The sequence below is a fragment of the Canis lupus genome, chromosome 8 (assembly GCF_011100685.1).
Source record: "Canis lupus familiaris isolate Mischka breed German Shepherd chromosome 8, alternate assembly UU_Cfam_GSD_1.0, whole genome shotgun sequence".
Taxonomy (NCBI): domain Eukaryota; kingdom Metazoa; phylum Chordata; class Mammalia; order Carnivora; family Canidae; genus Canis; species Canis lupus.
The window spans coordinates 70,651,389-70,671,185 of record NC_049229.1 but is presented as its reverse complement, the minus strand read 5'-3'; the positions used below and the strand labels follow the sequence as shown (position 1 = coordinate 70,671,185).

Sequence of the window (19,797 nt, the reverse complement as noted above, 5' to 3'; positions counted from 1 at the left end):
GAGCTCTTTTCTTTCTAATATCATTTTCCTACTTAAACAAGTAATTTATGTTCACTGAGAATATTCACACAATACAGAATGATTAATCAGAAAGTGAGAATCTGCCGTAGCCCCTTTCCCCAGGAAGCCTGTCATCACCAGGGAAGGTAGCAGGTGTTCTCAGTGCTCTCGCTGTGCACCTCTCATTTCCCCATTAGATGTGCCATGTCACATGGCCACTGTCTCACCACAACCTTGTCCTAGGTGGAATACACATGTTGCAGACCGTTGCCAGTTTGATAGATGGATTAAACGAAAAAAGGCAGCTCTTTTTGTATTCCATTAAGTGCCAGTAGTTTTACCTACTGGATATTTTTATCTCTTAAGTGAATCGTCTTATGCCCTTTTGTCCATTTTCTTTGAGAGATACTAGTATTTTAACTTATGTATTTGTAAGTTGTCTTCATAATTAAATATATTAGCTGTCCTTATATTTGTTGCAAATACTTTCTCAGAAAGTTCTTTGCCGGGGATCCCTAGGTGGCTCAGCAGTTTAGCATCTGAGGTGTGATTGGCCTGGGGTGTGATCCTGGGGTCCCGGGATCGAGTCCCACATTGGGCTCCCTGCGTGGAACCTGCTTCTCCCTCTGCCTATGTCTTTTCCTCTCTCTCTCTTTGTGTCTCTCATGAATAAATGAGTAAAATCTTAAAAAAAAAAAAAGTTCTTTGCCTTTACACTTTGTTAAATTTTTGATATAGGCATATTAAATGTGTGGGTAGGCTCGCCTCTAGATCTTCCTTCTTTGTGAATTCATTGAACTTCAGTGTTAAAAAGCCATCCCTGTCTAATGGGCTGGTGAATATACAAATGCATTTTCTTTTACTGTGACTTTTACATTCAACCTTTTACCAATATTAACCAATATTTAAATGTGTTGTAGAGCAAGGATCTGACTTGAATTTTTAAATGTGAAGTCTCCCAATTTAAACAACTCTTTTGAGGTATAATTTCCACACAATAAAATTCACCTATTTTAAGTGTACAGTTCGATGATTTTCAGCAAATGTAGACAATAGTGTCTCACCTCCACAATCAGGATGTAGAATGCTTCTATCACAGGCCACAAGTTCCCTTGTGCCCCTTTACAATCAATCTCCTTCCCCTACTCCTGCCTCCATGGATCATTACTATGCTTTCTATTGCTAAAATATTGCCTTTTCTAAAATTACATATAAATGAAGTGTCATAAATGTATTTATAAATGTATATGGCCTTTTAAACCTGGCTTCTTTCATTTTTAGCATGATGTTTTTGAGGTTCCTGCGTATAGTGGCATATGTCAATAGTTTGGTCATTTTTATTACTGAATGTAATTCAGTATTAAATTGTATGTATTCTGTTGTATGAATATACCACAGTTTGTTTATCCATTCATCAATTAGTGGATATGAAGGTTGTTTCCATTTTTTTGGCTGTTGTTAATAATGCTGCTGTGAACATTCTCATGTAGAAGTCTTTGCATGTATATATGTTTTCATTTTTCTAGGGTAGATTCCTAGGACTGGAATTGCTGATTGTATTTTTTTTTTAAGATTTATTTATTTATTTATTTATTTATTTATTTATTTATTTATTTATTTATTTATTTATGATAGACATAGAGAGAGAGAGAGAGAGGCAGAGACACAGGAGGAGGGAGAAACAGGCTCCATGCCGGGAGCCCGACATGGGACTCGATCGCGCCCTGGGCCAAAAGCAGGCGCTAAACTATTGAGCCACCCAGGGATCCCCTGATTGTATTTTTTTTTTTAAGATTTAAAAAAAGTTTTATTCATTTGAAAGACAGAGCACAAGTAGGGCTGAAGAGGCAAAGGGAGAGGGAGAAGCAGACTCCCCACTGAGCTGGGAGCCTGACATGGGGCTTGATGCCAGGACCTGAAGATCACAATCCAAGCAGAAAGCAGATGCTTAACCAACTGAGCTACCCAGGCACTCCTCCTGGATTGTATGTATGTTAAATGCATACTTAACTATCTAAGAAACCTCCAAACTGTTTCTAAAGTGGCTATACCATTTTTTATCCCCATTATCCACGTATGAAAGATCTGTTGAGTCCACATCTTCACTAACACTTGGCATTTTCAGCCTTTTAAATTTTAGACGTTCTAGTGGATGTGCTTTAAGGAGTTTTAAGAGTTGGTTGTTCTCACTTTGTTAAACTATCCTGGGGGCTCAGTGGTTGAGTGTCTGCCTTTGGCCCAGGTTGTGATCCCAGGGTTCTGGGATCAAGCCCCACATCCAGCTCCCTGCAGGGCTCCTGCTTCTCCTTCTGCCTATGTCTATGCTTCTCTCTAGGTCTCTCATGAATAAATAAATAAAATCTTAAAAAACAAACAACTATCTAATTTTGTAAGGGGCATGAAGTTACAGCTCAGTGTAGGCCACATCATGGAATACTGAGTGACCAGATTGCTTGATGGACTGACTGCTTTAGGAGTTTGAAAACCACATAAGGAGAGACCAAACAGTACTCTGGTAAGGGTTAGACTACTAACAACTGGAATTTGTGTTTTTACTGTTCCTCACACCAGAGAATGTGCCCCTATATTGTGGTGTTCCCAAATTCTGCCTTTCTCATGGACCTTGTTAGCTGAGCCAGTAATCTTGTAAAGAATCTGTTGCCAAGGTCAATGCTCTTAAAGTGCATTGATGTGACTTCATCTGCATCCCCTTGGCAGTGTTCTGCTTATGGGGAACAGTAGTGGCAGTGTAGCCAGGAAATGGCTTCTGGAGTCAGATTCCTTGCTTTTAAAGAAAGCCCTGCTCTATTGTTCATTGATGTGACCTTGGGCAGGCTACTTAACCTCACTTGTGAGAGAGGATTAATGGGGTACCCTATTGCATGGGATTGTTGAGGTGATTAAGTGTAAATGGTGCCTGACGACTAATACTCAGAGCTTGGTGTTTAATAAATACCGTTCTCCTGTAAAACACATCAGGACTTCTTGGAGAAACGGCTGATCCTAGGACTGAGACAGGATATACATAGGATTTTGTAATACCAGGAAGTAAGAAAATACTCAAAAATAAACCCAAAGATGGGGCATATCAAAGGGACACAGGAACCAACTGAATGAGCTCCTAGGTGGCCAAAGCTGGAATTATTTAATTTAAAATAAAATAGTATTGGATAATCCCAAAGTATGAAATAAATATCCATAGGTCCATACTAATGTAAATGATTAAATAAATGAGAATAGAGTAACTTCCCATGTAGAAGAATTCCAAATAATTAATGTAGATGCTCCATCCTCACAGAGAAGAACATTATTTCCCTCTCTATGTGTAGGATATGTGTAGTGACTTTTCCCAAAGGATACAGGCTAGAATGGGGTGGGGAGAAAGAGTCACTTTACAGAGGAAAAACCTGACAAGCAAGACCTCAGCCTGGTGGTGATGGATCATCATCAGTGGTGACAAGCCATGCTGATAGTATGGGCCCTAGTTAAGATGTGCCAGTATGGCATTGTAGTGCTGTGATCTTCCCCAAACCCATAACCCAAAACTAATGATGAAGAAGAGACAGATTCCAGTAGAAGGACATCTTAGAAAATACCTGACTAGTACTCTTCAAAACTGTTGATGTCACAAAACAAGGAAAGTGTAAGGAACTGACACAATAAAATCTTAAAAAAATAATAATGTCTCAATATGGGTTCATTAATTGTGACAAATGTAAGATGTTAATAGTAGGTGAAACCGCATATGAAGTATATGGTAATTTCTATATTATCTGTACAATTTTTCTGTAACTCTAAAACTATTCTAAAGTTAAAAGTTTATTTTTTTTAAAGATTTTATTTATTTATTCATGAGAGAGACAGAGAGGCAGAGACACAGGCAGAGGGAGAAGCAGGCTCCATGCAGGGAGCCTGACGTGGGACTCGATCCCGGACTCGATCCTGGGTCTCCAGGGTCACACCCTGGTCTGCAGGCGGCGCTAAACCGCTGAGCCACCGGGGCTGCCCCAAAAGTTTATTTTTTAAAATGGTGCTTGACATGTAGTAACTGCACAACAATGATAGATAGCTATGATTGACTAGGTTGGTTTTGTTTGCTTTAATGTTTCCTGGGACCTGATTGTAAGTGAGGCTGAATTCACCTTATGCATCATTTCTTGGCATGTAATTGGGAAAAACATATCCTAAAGGACAGCTTATTAGAGGACTCTAAAGCTTTTATTTATCCCTTTCGCCTTACTGTTGCATTTAGATGGATGGTCTGACTTAGGAAAGGAGATAACCTGAGGGACAAGAGGTCTCTTTCAATATAATTGGAGTATTCAAAGATTTATTTATTTGTGTGAGAGAGAGTGAGTGAGTGAGAGAGAGCACGCATATGCTTGGATAGGGCAGGGGGAGGTGAGGGGCAGAGAGAGAGAGAGAGATTTTAGCAGACTCTGCTGAGTGCAGAGTCCAACCTAGGGCCAGATCCTACGACCCTGAGATTGTGACCCTGACTCCTGAGCCAAGACGAAGAGTCCAGTGCTTAACCAAGTTCACCACCCTGGTACCTTAGGGCTACTCAGCATTTAAAGATGGAGATGAATAGAAAAGGATTGGTTGCCAATTAGTCAATAGTAATAAGTTTGTGATTCTCTTGTCAGGGAAGTTCCTCCCATTGTATGTGTACAGGAGACCATAGGAATATTAGATTAAGAGGCACATGACCAGGCATTTTCTCTGATTCATTTGTTGATTATGTACAGGGCACAAAGAGAACAGATTGGAGACCTTTCCTCTAAGGGACTTATGGCCTCCCTGGGAGCAATGCAAAGTGGAACGTGAGCTGTTCTGTAACAGAGGACAGGGGACACACAGAATGAGGGAAAGACATGCTTTAAGGCCCACTGGGTGAGTCGTAGGAGGTTAGAAACTAAAGCACCATGTATTTAATAATATACACAGGAATTTATTAATTTGACCTTTAGTTTTTAAATATTTTATTTTTATTTTAGAAGGAAAGCATGAGCGGGAGAGGGAGAGAGAATCTGAAGCAGACTCTGAGCTAAGTGCAGAGCCTGATATGGGTCTCGGTCCCACGACCCTGAGATCAGCCAAAACCAAGAGTCAGATGCTTAACGAACTGCACCACCCAGGTGTCCCTAATCTGACCTTTAATATTATCTAAACACAAGTATGTGGCTCTTCCTCTCTTTTATAAAAGAAAAGGACCCAAAATTAGTGTCAAGGCACAAGCTTCCAAGTTCTCTCCCAATGGAATCGCACAGAATTTGCTTAATCCTCCAGCAATACATTGTGACAAGAGGTGTAAAATGTTTTCAATCAGGGAAGCACATTAGAGACCCAGGGTTTTTACTGGGAGCTGACAACATAGATACCCTCTTCCCCAGTGCATAGATTTGAAATCTTGCCTTGCTGGGAGCTAGATTGCTTAATTTTTTGTTCAGAGAAGTACAAGAGGACAAGAGGAATTCTAATAATTTTGTTTACAGATCTTCAGTTTGGGGATCCTGACCAGCCCTGGGAGATGTTAACGTTTTCTTTGGAGACAGGCCTGGTTATGCATCCCACACCCCTCCCAACTGCCCTTCCTTACCCTGAAGACTCACCACATACTCAAGGGAAGGCACTCAGGAATTTTGCTGTTAAACATGGTTCTCCTTATTTTACCCTGCATCTCCTAAATATAGTTGCTCTTGGAACCCTCTTTTGTGGAATACTCATTAGGTTTTGTGGAACCCAATTTGGAAAGTGCTAGTCTGAAGACTCAGCACAGGTAGTTCTCCCTGCTGATGTTACGCAGGGAGGCCCTTCCTGGTCTGATAGCCCATCCTTTTCTTTCTTTTCTTTTCTTTTTTTTTTAATTAGGCTCCACACCCAGTGTGGAGCCCAACATGGGGCTCAAACTCATGACCTGAGACAAGATCAAGATTCAGGGCAGCCGGGTGGCTCAGCAGTTTAGCGCCACCTTCAGCCCAGGGCATGATCCTGGGATTGAGTCCCATGTTGGGCTCCCTGCATGGAGCCTGCTTCTCCCTCTGCCTGTGTCTCTGCCTCTCTGTGTCTCTCTCATGAATAAATAAATAAATAATCTTTAAATAAAAAAAAAAATCAAGATTCAGATGCTTAACTGACTGAACCACCCAGTCGCCCCTACTTTTCTTGTAATGCAGATCAGTCACGAGACTTGGCTGCTGTCATGGTCTTTGCTGCAGACCAGCTTATCATATACAGATTTCCTTGTGTACTAATGGAATAGTCTTAATACTAAATTCATAATACTCCATTGCCGAAGCTTTCTTTGTTTTTGTGGTTGTTGTTTGTTTGTTTCTGTCTTGGGTAATATAATGCCAGGACCAAGTTGACCTTTCAACAACACAGGTTTGAACTGTGGGTCCACTTATATATATAAAGTGAGCATGTCCATGTAACTTGCTCCAAGATCGGAAACAGCATTACCAGTATCCTGGCAGTTCCCTGGGTTTGTTCCAATAACACCACCTCCCAAGAGGAACCACTGTTCTGGCTTCTAAGGCCACAGACTTATCTGTTTTAATATCTTTACTGAGGTATAATTTACGTACTATAAAGTTCACCCATTTCAAGTCTACAACTCTGGGATGCCTGGGTGGCTCAGCAGTTGAGCATCTGCCTTTGGCTCAGGGCGTGATCCTGGAGTCCTGGGATCGAGTCCCGCATTGGGCTCCCTGCAGGGAACCTGATTCTCCCTCTGCCTATGTCTCTGCCTCTCTCTGTGTATGTCTCTCATGAATAAATAAATAGAATCTTTTAAAAATGGGGCACCTGGGTGGCTCAGCCGGTTGGGTATCTGCCTTCAGCTTGGGTTGTGATCTCAGGGTCTGGGATTGAGCCCCACATCTGGCTTCCTGCTCAGTGGGGAGTCTGCATCCCTCTCTGTCCCTGCCCCCTCCTGCTCTCACACGCATGCTCTCTCAAATAAATACAATAAAAAAAAAAGAATCTTAAAAAAAATAGTCTGCAACTCAATGATTTTAGGTGTTTTTTACTGCATTGTGCAATGACTGTCATGATAATCTGTTAAAACGTTTTCATCATTCCCAGAAAGCATCTGTACTCGTTAGCAGTCACTCTCCATCCTCCCCACCTACCCAACCCAGGCAGCCACTAATCTATTCTCTGTGTGTACGGATTTGCCTCTTCTCATCATTTCATATAAATGGCCTTTTGTGTCTGACTTCTCTTATCATGTTTTCAAGGTTCATCCATAATGTAGCTTGTGTCAGGATGTCATTCCTTTCTATGGCTGAATAATACTACACTCTGTGGATAGACCATATTTTGTTTATCCATTTGTTAGGTGATGGACATTTGAGTTGGTCACTTCCATCTTTGGCTATTATGAATAATGCTTCTGTGAGAATTTGTGTACAGGTTCTTGTTTGGACATAAATGTTCATTTCTCTTGAGAAGTAGAATTGCTGGGTCATATAGCAATTCTGTTTAACATCTTGAAGAATTTCTAAACTGTTTTCCACAGTGGCTGCCCCATTTTACATTTCCATGCAGTGTGCCAGAGTTCTCCCTTCTCCACATCCCCGCCAACACTTTTTTTTTTTTTTTTAAAGATTTTATTTATCCATTCATGAGAAACACTGAGAGAGGGAGGCAGAGACACAGGCAGAGGGAGAGCAGGCTCCCTGTTGGGAGCCCATTGCGGGACTGATTCGAGGACCCCAGGATCACACCCTGAGCCAAAGGCAGACCTTCAACCACTGAGCCACCCAGGTGTCCCTCACCAACACTTGTTTGATTCTAGCCATTTTAGTGGGTATGAAGTGGTATCCTATGTTTTATTTTATTTTTTTATTATTTTATTTTTTCAAAAAAGATTTTATTTATTTATTCATGAGAGACAGAGAGAAAAACAGGCTCCAAGGAGGAAGCCCGACATGAGACTTCATCCTGGGACTCCAGGCTCACACCCGGGACTGAAGGCGGCATCAAACCACTGAGCCACTGGGGCTGCCCTGTTTTGTTATTTTAAATCATCTCATAAATTATTTTTATTTCATAGATTGCCATTTGCTTTAAGATGATATTAAAATGCTTTTTAATTTCATAATCCATTTTCCTTAAAGGAACCATAAGAAAAATATTCTATTATCCCTTAAATTGTTTTTAATTAATCACTTTAAAAAAACCCAGAATACAAATACAAAGTATAACCTAAAAAAAGCATAGATGGTTATATGGTGAAAAATGGGTCTCCTTTTTGCTCCTATCCCCAGCCATTTAGATTTCCTCCCCTGAGGTGACCACTGTTGATACTTTATGTTTCTTCTAGTTCCTTCTGTATGTAGATGAGCATACATGTGTATGTGTGTTTTAGTTTTTTATTGCTGCTGTAATAAATTGTCAGAAACTCAGTGGCTTCAAGCAATACAAATTTATTGTCTTAGAATTCTGGAGGTCAGAAGTCTGAAATGAGTTGCACTGGGCTAAAATCAAGTTGCTGGCAGGGCTGTGTGCCGTCTGGCGGCTTTAGAGGAGAATCTGTTTTCTGGCTTTTTCTTTTTTCTTTTTTTTTTTTTTAAGATTTTATTTATTTATTCATGAGAGAGAGAGGCAGAGGGAGAAGCAGGCTCCATGCAGAAGCCTGATGCGGGACCGATCCCCAGACTCCAGGATCGCACCCTGGGCCAAAGGCAGGCGCTAAACCGCTGAGCCACCCAGGGACTCCTGTTTTCTGGCTTCTTCCAGCTTCTAGAGGCCACACGCATTCCTTAACTTGTAGACCCTTCCACCATCTTCAAAATCAGCAGTGTCACCTCTTCTAGTCTCTCTGACTCTGTCCCCTCTGCTGTCTCCTGCTGCTTGTAAGGACCTTGGGGCTACGATGGACACACCCAGTAAGTTTAGGATCCTTTCTTATTTTTAGGTCAGCTCATTAGCAATCTTAACAATTCCCTTGGTAGTCTTAGTTCCCTCTTGCTATGCAGCCTAACATTCACAGGCTCCAGGGATGTGGATGCTGCTGAGGGGCCATTCTGTTGGATACCATGTATATACCTATCTTTCTTTCGTTCTTTCTCTTCCTTCCTTTCTCTCTTTCTTTCTTCAAATGTTAACATAATTGACATACTATTCCTTAATTTGTCTTTTTTGTTTAGTAATATATTTCAAAAGGTTCTTCCTTGTCAGAAGCTACAGAGCTACCTTATTTCTTGTCATGTGCTATATAACATTCCTTCGTATGGCATTTTCATAGTTTACTTAGCCATTTTTTAGAGTGTTTCTTCAGGTGCTAGAGTTTTATGTTTTTATGTAGTCAAATATATGAGTCTTTTCAGAGTGATTGCTTATATTGTTATACTTAGAAAATAATTTTCCTTTACTGAAGAAAAATAATGTTTTTCTTAGAGTAGGAAAATGTTATGTTCTGTTTGTAACCTGGGGCTGCTGCAACAAAGTGCCACATGTTTGGGGGCTTAATACGACAGAATAGTATTCTCTTCCGGTTCTGGAGGCCAGAAGTCTGAAATCAAGGTGTCAGAAGGACTGAGCTCCCTCTGGAGGCCGCAGGGGCAGGTCCGTATCTTCCCCTTCCAGCAGCTCTAGCACTCTGCCTCTGTCTTCTCATGGCCTCCTCTAATATGTCTGTCTGTCTGTCTGTCTCTCTTTTTATTGTGGGGAAAAATAATGACATGAGCTCTACCCACTTAATAAGCTTTTAAGTGTATGTTATTGCTAACTGTGTGCACGTTGTATAAGAAATCTCTAGAATGTTTTTACCTTGCATGACTCCATACCCACCGAATCATAATTCCTCATTTCTCCCTCCAGCCCCTGCCAACCACCATTCTGCTCTGGGTGTCTCTTATAAGGACACTTGCCTTTGGATTTTAGGGCCCACCTGGATAATCCAGGATGATGTTCTTGTTTCAAGATCCTTCACTTAATTATGCCTGTAAAGACCTTCCAAATAAGGTGACAGTTACAGGTTCCAGGGGTTAGGACGAGGGTATATCTTTTTGGGGTCCACCACTCAACTCACTACATCCTCTCAGTGCTTTTTATCTCCCTCCCTAGAAATCGTCTTTGGAAAATAAATTTTTGTGAGAAGCTTTAACAATGATTTCTTGTCATTTCTTTCAGGAGTTGTTGAACATCTACCATATGCACAGGTTCTTATTTCCTCCTGTGGCAATTACTACAGTATGGCAGTATTATGTGGTATTTTGAATGGTAATAACATGGTTAGATGCTGTTCTTGGGGAAAAACATTTTCTCCAAATATGTAATTACAAATAGGAATTTCTCATTTTGTGTGGCCTGAAGCTAAAGTATTTGAAAATATACACTGAAATTGATCGTTATTTTGAGTAAGATTGCAAAGTAACATTAAAGTGAATATTACACATATATGAATATTTATAGGTAAGAATAATACCATACCAAATACTCTGTATCAGTAAAATTGGTTGATGTATGTGTTAACACTGTGATGAATTGTTGGGGGAAGCAGTTCGCTGTGTGCCCTGAGCTTCTCTACAAGTTCTTGCTGAGTGTGCCAGATGACAGGACTTATCTGGCTTCTGTGCTGCTTATTCAGAAAGTGCTGGGCCTTTGGCCCCGGGGTCCAATCCTGTAAAGCAGTCCGTTGCATGTACAGGTGTCATCTGGGCCCATCATGTCACCACAATGAGACTTTGGGGCAGGGGGACGAATGTGAATGTGCTGATGCTTGCTGTACCATGAGTCATAAGGTCTTTGTCTCTAATCCAAGAGTCTATGTCTTCTGCTAGTACTCATGAAACAGTAGCAGACTAATTTGACAACTTGTAAGTAAGTAAAATCTGAGACCAAGATAAGTTTGTTCTGAAAAATTAGGTATAGATTGAATTTTTTAGCTAAAGTCACTGAATATTTATTGAAAATAAAATTTTTTTAAAGTGGACTCCATACCCAGTGTGGAGCCCAAAGTGGGGCTTGAACTCATGACCCTGATATCAGGACCTGAGTGGAGATCAAGAGTTATATGCTCCACCAACTGAGCCAGCCAGGCATCCCGAAAAGATTATTTTTTGTGTGTAAAATCTTATAAATACAAATTCTGAAAAGCCTATCATTGTTTTATGACACGATGTTTACATATCAGGCATAGTAAGGTATGCTTACTAGGTGCTGTAATGGATACATAAACCCCCAAATCTCAGGGGGTTTCCACAAGAGAGGTATTTTTCATGGTTCATGTGAAGTCCTATGTGGGTGTTCCCCATTGGGAGACTTTCCTGGTAGTTTCTCCATCACCTTTATCTTCTCAGGTATCCTGGGAGTTCATTTCTCTCTCAGCTGGTCAGAGGTGTGAGCATGTGGGTGTGTGTGTTTTGGGGGGGGTCCACGTGTCAGCGGTTCGGTTTTTTCTTTTTTTTCTGCCTGCTGTCTTTGAGCATGCTGTGGCTGCCACGGCGACTGCCACTTCCTCTGCTTTTACTTTGTTATTCTTCTTATTATGGATAACTTCAAGCATGCCAGAAGTAGAGAAAATAATATGGTGAGCCCTCATGTGTACCATCACCTGGTTTCAACAGTGATGACATTTTGCCACTCTTACCCCTGCCACTTTTTTTTTTCCTGGAGTCTGTAGTGTTTATTGTTGCTTTTTAATGAAACAGCATTCTCATGGAAAATCTCTAACTTAGATGATGAGGATGAGACACTTGTAACTTACCCCTCAGAGAGAGCCACAAAATGTTTTGTCTTTAAGGAATAATCTGTGTCATTATTATTTTTTCTTTTTTCTTTTCTTTTTTTTTGAGAGGGAGAGGGTGGGGGTAGGGCAGAGGAAGAGAAATTCCCAAGTAGGTTCCATGTCCATCAAGGAGCCTGACCCGGGGCTCGACCCCATGACCCTGAGATCACTACCCAAACTGAAACTAGGAGTCAGACACTTAACCTACTTAGCCACCCAGGCACCTCTAATCTGTGTCATTTTAAAAAATATATTAAATATATTCCATTATGTGGATAACCATATGTAATTTGTCTAGTTCCATGATGGGGGGAACCATCAGTTTTTCCCTATTAAATAATGTTGAACTAAGATCCTCGTATCATGCCTATTTGAGCAAATATTTTTTATAGGATAAGTTCTTTATTTAGAATTGCTGTGTCGGAGGGTATGAATGTCTTACAGATTTAACAAGTATTGTCGGGACACCTGGGTGGCTCAGCAGTTGAGCATCTGCCTTTGCCTCCGGAATTCCGGTATCGAGTCCCGCATCGGGCTCCTGCATGGAAGCCCGCTTCTCCTCCCTCTCTGCCTGTGTCTCTGCTGCTCTCTGTATCTCTCATGAATAAATAAGTAAAATTAAAAAAAAAAAAAACCCAGGTATTGTCAAATTGCCTTCCAAATGCCTATCCCAGTGTACACGTTCAGCAGTGGCAAATGAGAATGTATAAGAGCATTTTAAAGCAAATCCCTACACATCATATCATAACCTGGCAATCCTTCAATATTTCTTGCTAACAGATAAGGACTTTTTTCATTTTTATACATTTCCCCTTTTAAAACTTCAATCCAATTAATTAACATATAGTGTTTTATTAGTTTCAGAGGTGAATTCAGTGATTCGTCAGTTGTATATAAAACCCTGAGCTCATTTTATCGTGTGCCCTCATTCATGCCCATTCCCCTCCCCTCCAGCAATCCTCAGTCTGTTTCCTGTGACTAAAAGTGTCTTATGGTGTGTCTCCCTCCTGATTACATCTTGTTTTATTTTTCCCTCCCTTCCTTTATGATCCTGTTTTGTTTCTGAAATTCCATGTAGGAATGAAATGATAATATGGAATATTTGATATGATAATTGTCTTTCTCTGATTGACTTATTTCACTCAGTATCATACCCTCTATCTAGTTCTATCCATGACATTGCAAATGACAAGATTTCTTTTTTTTTTTTTTTGGTGGCTGAATAATATTCCATTGTATATATACCACATGTTCTTTTTTAAAAAAAATTTTATTCAAGAGAGACACAGAGAGACACAGAGACACAGGCAGAGGGAGAAGCAGGCTCCATGCAGGGAGCCCAATGCGGGACTTGATATTGGTACTCTGGGATCACAACCTGAGCCAAAGGCAGATGTTCAACCACTGAGCTACCCAGGCGTCCCTATACCACATGTTCTTCATCCATCCATCTGTGGATGGACATCTGGGCTCTTTCCATAGTTTGGCTGTTGTGGACATTGCTGCTATAAACATTGGGGTGCAGGTGCCCCTTTGGATTACTGCATCTGTATCTTTGGGGTAAATACCCATAGTGCAATTGCTGGGTCATAGGGTAGCTCTAATTTTAACTTCTGGAGGACCCACACTTTTCCAGAGTGGCTGCACCAGGTTGCTTTCCCACCATTATTAGAGGGTTCTTCTTTCTCCACATCCTTGCCAACATCTGTTGTTTTCCTGACTTGCTAATTTTAGCCACTCTGACTGGTATGAGGTGGTATCTCCCTGTGGTTTTGATGTGTATTTCCCTGATGCCAAGTGATGTGGAGCTTTTTGTCATATGTCTGTTGGCCATTTGTATGTCTTCTTTGCAGAAAAGTCTGTTCATGTCTTCTGCTCACTTTTGACTGGATTATTTGTTCTTTTGGTGTTGAGTTTAATAACATATTTATGTTTCTTTTTTTTAATTGAAAGAAAATTTTAAAGGTTTTATTTATTCATGAGAGACACACACACACACACAGAGGCAGAGACACAGGCAGAGGGAGAAGCAGGCTCCATGCAGGGAGCCCGACGTGGAACTCGATCCCAGGTCTCCAGGACCACACCCCAGGCTGAAGGCAGGTGCTAAACTGCTGAGCCACCCAGGGATCCCCTACATTTCTTAAAAACATTATCACTTCTCAAAAAGTTGTGTCTTTTATTGTTGGTTTGTTCCAATCAGAAGACACACAGGCATTAAAAAAGTGTCTTGTCTGAGAGAGATGTTGAAGAGGATGGCCTTCTTTGGAGTTGTGCTGTGCCCTCTGCCTGTGTAGGGTTGGGACCCAGAGGTAATGGGCTTTTTATGGACTGAGTCTGTTTGATAGGTTTCTGATCTGTTCATTTCTGGTTAGCTCCACACTCAAGGTTCTTTCCTAGACATAGTTCAAAAGCCTACCCTATTTCGTTTAGGTCTTGCTTTCTGTGTCTCGTCCCAATCTGTGGAACCTCCCTCAAAGCTCTGTGAAGCCAATACCTGACTAGGATGCGGACGAGCTGTCTCTCTGTGATCTTGGTGCCATCCTGAACCATTTGTACGACTGTGAGGTCTCTCAGACTGCTCCTGTCAACATTATTTTCCAGACTTACGCTCCTATTATTTGGACTACCGGAGCTTTTTCAACCCAGTAAGACTTTCCTTTCTGGGTTTTTCTTTTTTTAAAGATTTTATTTATTTATTCATGAGACATACACAGAAAGAGAGGCAGAGGAAGAAGCAGGCTCTCTGTGGGGAGCCTGATGTGGGACTCGATTCCAGGACCTTGGGATCACGACCTGAGCTGAAGGCAGGTTCTTTTTTTTTTTTTTTTTTTTTTTTTAATTTTTATTTATTTATGATAGTCACAGAGAGAGAGAGAGAGAGAGAGAGAGAGAGAGAGAGGCAGAGACATACGCAGGGGGAGAAGCAGGCTTCATGCCCCGGGAGCCCGACGTGGGATTCGATCCCGGGTCTCCAGGATCGCACCCTGGGCCAAAGGCAGGCGCCAAACTGCTGCGCCACCCAGGGATCCCTGAAGGCAGGTTCTTAACCGCTGAGCCACCCAGGTGTCCCCTTTCTGGGTTTTTCTCACTCCTTCCATTTCTGCTTGAAAAGTAGCCTTTCTTTTCTTTTCTTTTCTTTTCTTTTCTTTTCTTTTCTTTTCTTTTCTTTTCTTTTCTTTCTTTTCTTTTCTTTCTTTTCTTTTTCTTTCTTTTCTTTCTTTCTTCTTCTTTCTTTTTAGTAGCATTTCTTCCCTGAGTTTGTTGTTGTATGAAATCTTTTGCTTGGGCAATCAGTAGTGTTCCACACACCCCACCACACTGCCCCTTTCCACCGCCTTCCAGAGGCTGGCAGGCCCTGGAGACATTGCTCTGTGAAGGCAGCAGTTACTGCAGGCAGCACTTGGGACTTTGCCGTGGTACACCAGGCTCTCCAGTGCCCCAACTTGCTGTCTACCACCTGACTGCATTTTTTAGATTGTTTAGATTTTTTGTTCTCAGCACCTCATCTCAAGATATACATGCCTGCATCTGTCAGGGTTTGGTCAGGAAAACAGAAACTGCTCTAGGTATTTCAAACAGGATGAGATTTAACACAGTGAATGAGAGATTGTGAAACCATTATCTGCACTGGACTGACTGATGGTGGTGGTGGCAGTTTTAAAACCAGGGAAGCTACTATCAGCTTTCAGAAAATCAGGAAATGCAAGAATGAGAGGAACTTGCCACAGATCACCTGGGCCTCCGTAGAACCCCAGGGGCTGATGTTCAGTAGAATACCCTGAGGCTGCTGGTGCAAGATCACCATAGCCAAAGCCCTTGCTCAGGTGCTCCTGCTAGAGAGCCCCAGTCGGCCTCCACTGCTCTGGTTGCCTATTTTCCAGCCCTTATAGGGTAGCTGAGCCTCTGACCGCTGGTGGCATTCAGGCTGAGACGTTCCCTGCTGTACGAGGAGGAGCACAGACAGACTAGGAGGAAATGGTGCTCATTGCCAACACACAACCTAGCTGGGTTTTTTTTCCCCAATGTAAGAAAATCCTGTTAACTTTTTTTTTTCCCGGTTGTATTGAGAAATAATTGGCACCCATCACTGTGTAAGTTTAAGGAGTACAGCATGATGGCTTGGTTTACATATTGTGAAATGATTACCACGATAGGTTCAGCTAACATCCATCTTCCCCTGTAGATTTGATAAAAAGAAAAAAGGAAACAAAATTTTCTGCTTGTGACAGGGTCCCTTAGGACTGTTCTCTTAACAACTTTCCTGTATGTCATACAACAGTGTTAGCTGTGGTCTGTCATCTTGTGACATGTTCCATCCCTGTGCTTTTTTATTTGTAACTTGGAAGTTTGCTCTTCTTGACCATCTTCTCCAGTTCCCCTGTGCTTGCAGCTTCCTGTGAGTTGAGGGGAGCCCTGAATCCTAGAAACCAGAGTAATAGTCCTCGGTATGTTGGCATTGGGCTATTGTATAAATGGGTAAAAAAGCTTGCTTCTGGAAGTGAGTACAAAGTATATGCATACATAAATTTCATCTGTGTAATTGTTTTTATTCGTAGACTATAAAGCCATTGGCAAAATAGGAGAGGGAACGTTTTCTGAAGTTATGAAGATGCAGAGCCTGAGAGACGGAAGCTACTATGCATGCAAACAGATGAAGCAGCACTTTGAAAGGTAGGTGGGCAGATAATGTACTCACAACTAAATGCAGCTACAGGTTTAGAGCAGGAAGGGCCACTTAGTGTGAAAAGTTATTCATGTAATAACACCTATTAGGGACTAACTTATGTTTATGATAGTTATGAGCTAACTTCATGTTTATGATACTATTCATGTTTATGATAACTCTTCTGTTTATGATTATATTCATGTCCAGGCTTACTGTAATATCAGTAATTAATGGTCACAAAACATTTAAATTGTAAAAGTATGCCTCACTTTAAATAACCTATATGTTCCTGAAAGTTGTATGTTGGACTCTTATAATAGAATCTTAATAGTTGAAATATAAATTGGAAACCTTAGTCTCGGGGCGCCTGCGTGGCTCAGCGGTTGAGTGTCTGCCTTCGGCCCAGGGCGTGATCCCAGGGTCCTGGGATCGAGTCCCACGTCGGGCTCCCTGCATGGGGCCTGCTTCTCCCTCTGCCTGTGTCTCTGCCTCTCTCTCTCTTTCTCTTTATCTGTGTCTCTCATGAATAAATAAACAAAATCTTAAAAAAAAAAAAAAGATGAACTCCTAATTTATTAAAAAAAAAAAAAAGGAAACCTTAGTCTCCATGTATTAGAGGTACCTATGATTTAATTATTTGTGAATCAATTAATATATTGGAAAACAATTTCCAGATAGAGTTGGAAAAATTATTCCCTGAAAGGAATCAGTTGCCACTTGTGGAGAGGGAAGCTCTCTTATTCTAGGTTCATCCCTTGGAGGACTGCTGTGGCTTTGGCCCTCAGAGCAGTCTCTTAAATCCCTCACACTTGCAGCTTTCTAACATAGGGCACTAATGAGCCAGACAGCAGATGTGATTAGGCAGCTCTGTCAGAATAATGAAGCAGCGGCTGCCTCACGGCAGCTGGGAAACTTCAGTAGAGAGGCTTGAAGCTCAGCCTTTGTTTAATATCAAAGGAATTGAGGTCTCTAAATAGTAAAAGCAAGTTGTAAAAAAAAGTAGACATTCCCCAACATCCACACACAGTCTTCTGAAGTGTTTCAGGATATAAACCTTGATTTTAGACTCTTAGTACAAAAGATTGTTTCTCAGATCAGAAAGGAGCACAGGACAGTTAGAGAGTATTGAGAATAGTAATGTCACCTTTGTGACCTCCCCATGGGGTAATTGTAACCATCCCTGGTTTGCACACGAAGAGAGGTGCTCAGAGATCTGAAGTAGCTTGACAAGTTGTCACTATAGGTCACTAGGTGGGCAGAACCATATTTGAATCCAGATTTCACCGACCCAGAATCCTCCCCCTTCACTGCCCAGAGCATCCGGTTCTTTACCTACTGCTGCCAGGACTCTGAAGCGTCTGGGTCTTCAGCTTTTCCTCTGTTCCTCCCTTCCTCTGTGTGTTCTGCATCTCTGGGTTTATCTTTCTTCCTACTCCACCTTTACCTTTAAACTATTTGGGGTGGAGGATTTGATGCACAGTGTACTAACTATCCCATACCCAAAGAGCAGGCTTTCTGAAACAACTACCTTTGAGAGAAGCACCGCACCCCCAGAGTAACAGAGAAAGGACTTTGAATGGCGGGATGTGATGCATTTGCACATCAGGAGAGGATTGGAATCCCCCATCAGGTTCCACTGTCAGGCTCAGGGGTGGATGTGCTTATAGCAATGATTGCTGGCTGTTATTTTGTTTAGAGATAGATATAAAAAGTGGACTGGACAGAGCCTGCAGACTTGAGGCATTTCTGGGATTATTTGTGTGTCAGAGGAACATGCGGTTACACTTGTTCTGTTGAGCTGGCCGTCAGGAGAAATCACACTTGGTCATGGGTGTGCCTTCAGGAAGATAGAGATATCTGTAATACGGTACAGAAAGGTGTCCATCAAAGATGGTGTTCTTTCCCGAAAGTCCGTAATCTGTTTAATTATGAGAATACATCAGACCAAATTAAGGGGCATTCTATGGAATACCTGCCTGGTACCCCTTAAAATTGTCAAGTTAGCAAAAAACAAAAGACAGGAACCGTCACAGACTGGAGGTCAGTATGGGAACATGATGACTTAATTATAATGATGTGTCCTGGGTCCTAGAAGAGAAAATGACATTCACGGAAAAGCTGGGGAAATCTAAATAAAATGTCTAGTTAATAGAACTGTACAAACATTACTTTCTCAGTTTTGATAAATGTTGCGTAAGATGTTAACACTAGGGGAAGCTGGGTTATGGGGACTTTCTATCTGGTAACTCTTGTGTTAGTCTAAAATGATTTCAAAGTAAAAAAAAAAAATCAAAATAAATAAAAGTAACCACTGACAATATGGAATTGCTCCTGTTGCTGCTAAGCTTCCTCCTGATATTTCTTTTTTTTTTTTAAGATTTTATTTATTTATTTCTGAGAATACACAGAGAGGAGAGAGAGAAGCAGAGACACAGGCAGAGGAAGAAGCAGGCACCATGCAAGGAGCCTGACGTGGGACTCGATCCTGGGTCTCCAGGATCAGGCCCTCGGCCAAAGGCAGTGCTAAACTGCTTGAGCCACCTGGGCTGCCCCCTGATATTTCAAAGATATCAAAGATACTAATGTTTCATTATTTTCTTCTCTGTAGTTGTCATCCATTTTTGAGAAGTAAATAAACATATGTTATTTAAACATATGGTCCTCTCTTGTTAAATCTGTACCCCACAGTATCAATTGGTAAAGGTACTGCTGTTATTTCTAACTTACAGGAAGAAATGACTTCATTGTTTCTTTTTTTTTCTTACATTTTTTTTTAAATTTCTTTTTATTGGAGTTCAATTTGCCAACATATAGGATAACACCCAGTGCCCATCCCATCAAGTGCCCCCCTCCCAGTCACCCCACCCCCCGCCCACCTCCCTTTCCACCACCCCTTGTTCGTTTCCCAGAGTTAGGAGTCTCTCATGTTCTGTCTCCCTCTCTGATATTTCCCACTCATCTTCTTTCCCCTTTATTCCCTTTCACTATTTTTTATATTCCCCAAATGAATGAGACCATATAATGTTTGTCCTTCTCTGATTGACTTATTTCACTCAGCATAATACCCTCCAGTTCCATCCACGTCGAAGCAAATGGTGGGTATTTGTCGTTTCTAATGGCTGATTCTTCTTTATCCATTCATCTTTCGATGGACACTGAGGCTCCTCCACAGTTTGGCTATTGTGGACATTGCTGCTATAAACATTGGGGTGCAGGTGTCTCGGCATTTCACTTCATCTGTATCTTTGGGGTAAATCCCCAGCAGTGCAATTGCTGGGTCGTAGGGCAGGTCTATTTTTAACTCTTTGAGGAACCTCCACACGGTTTTCCAGAGTGGCTGCACCAGGTCACATTCCCACCAACAGTGCAGGAGGGTTCCCCTTTCTCCACA

The 19,797-nt window shown here is 41.5% G+C and overlaps 1 protein-coding gene across 5 annotated transcripts in view; it reads left to right on the top strand.

Moving 5' to 3' along the window:
* MOK (MOK protein kinase) overlaps positions 1–19,797 on the top strand; it is a 58,489-nt gene that overhangs the window by 7,036 nt on the left and 31,656 nt on the right. For all 5 annotated transcript variants that reach the window (XR_005363805.1, XM_038545779.1, XM_038545780.1 and 2 more), the window contains one exon: positions 16,297–16,411. Coding sequence is in view for 2 of the 5 variants with exons in the window: in XM_038545779.1 (XP_038401707.1) it covers positions 16,297–16,411 (115 nt within the window). In the remaining 3 variants the exon portion in view is untranslated. Of the gene's footprint in view, positions 1–16,296; positions 16,412–19,797 lie in introns of those variants that run through there.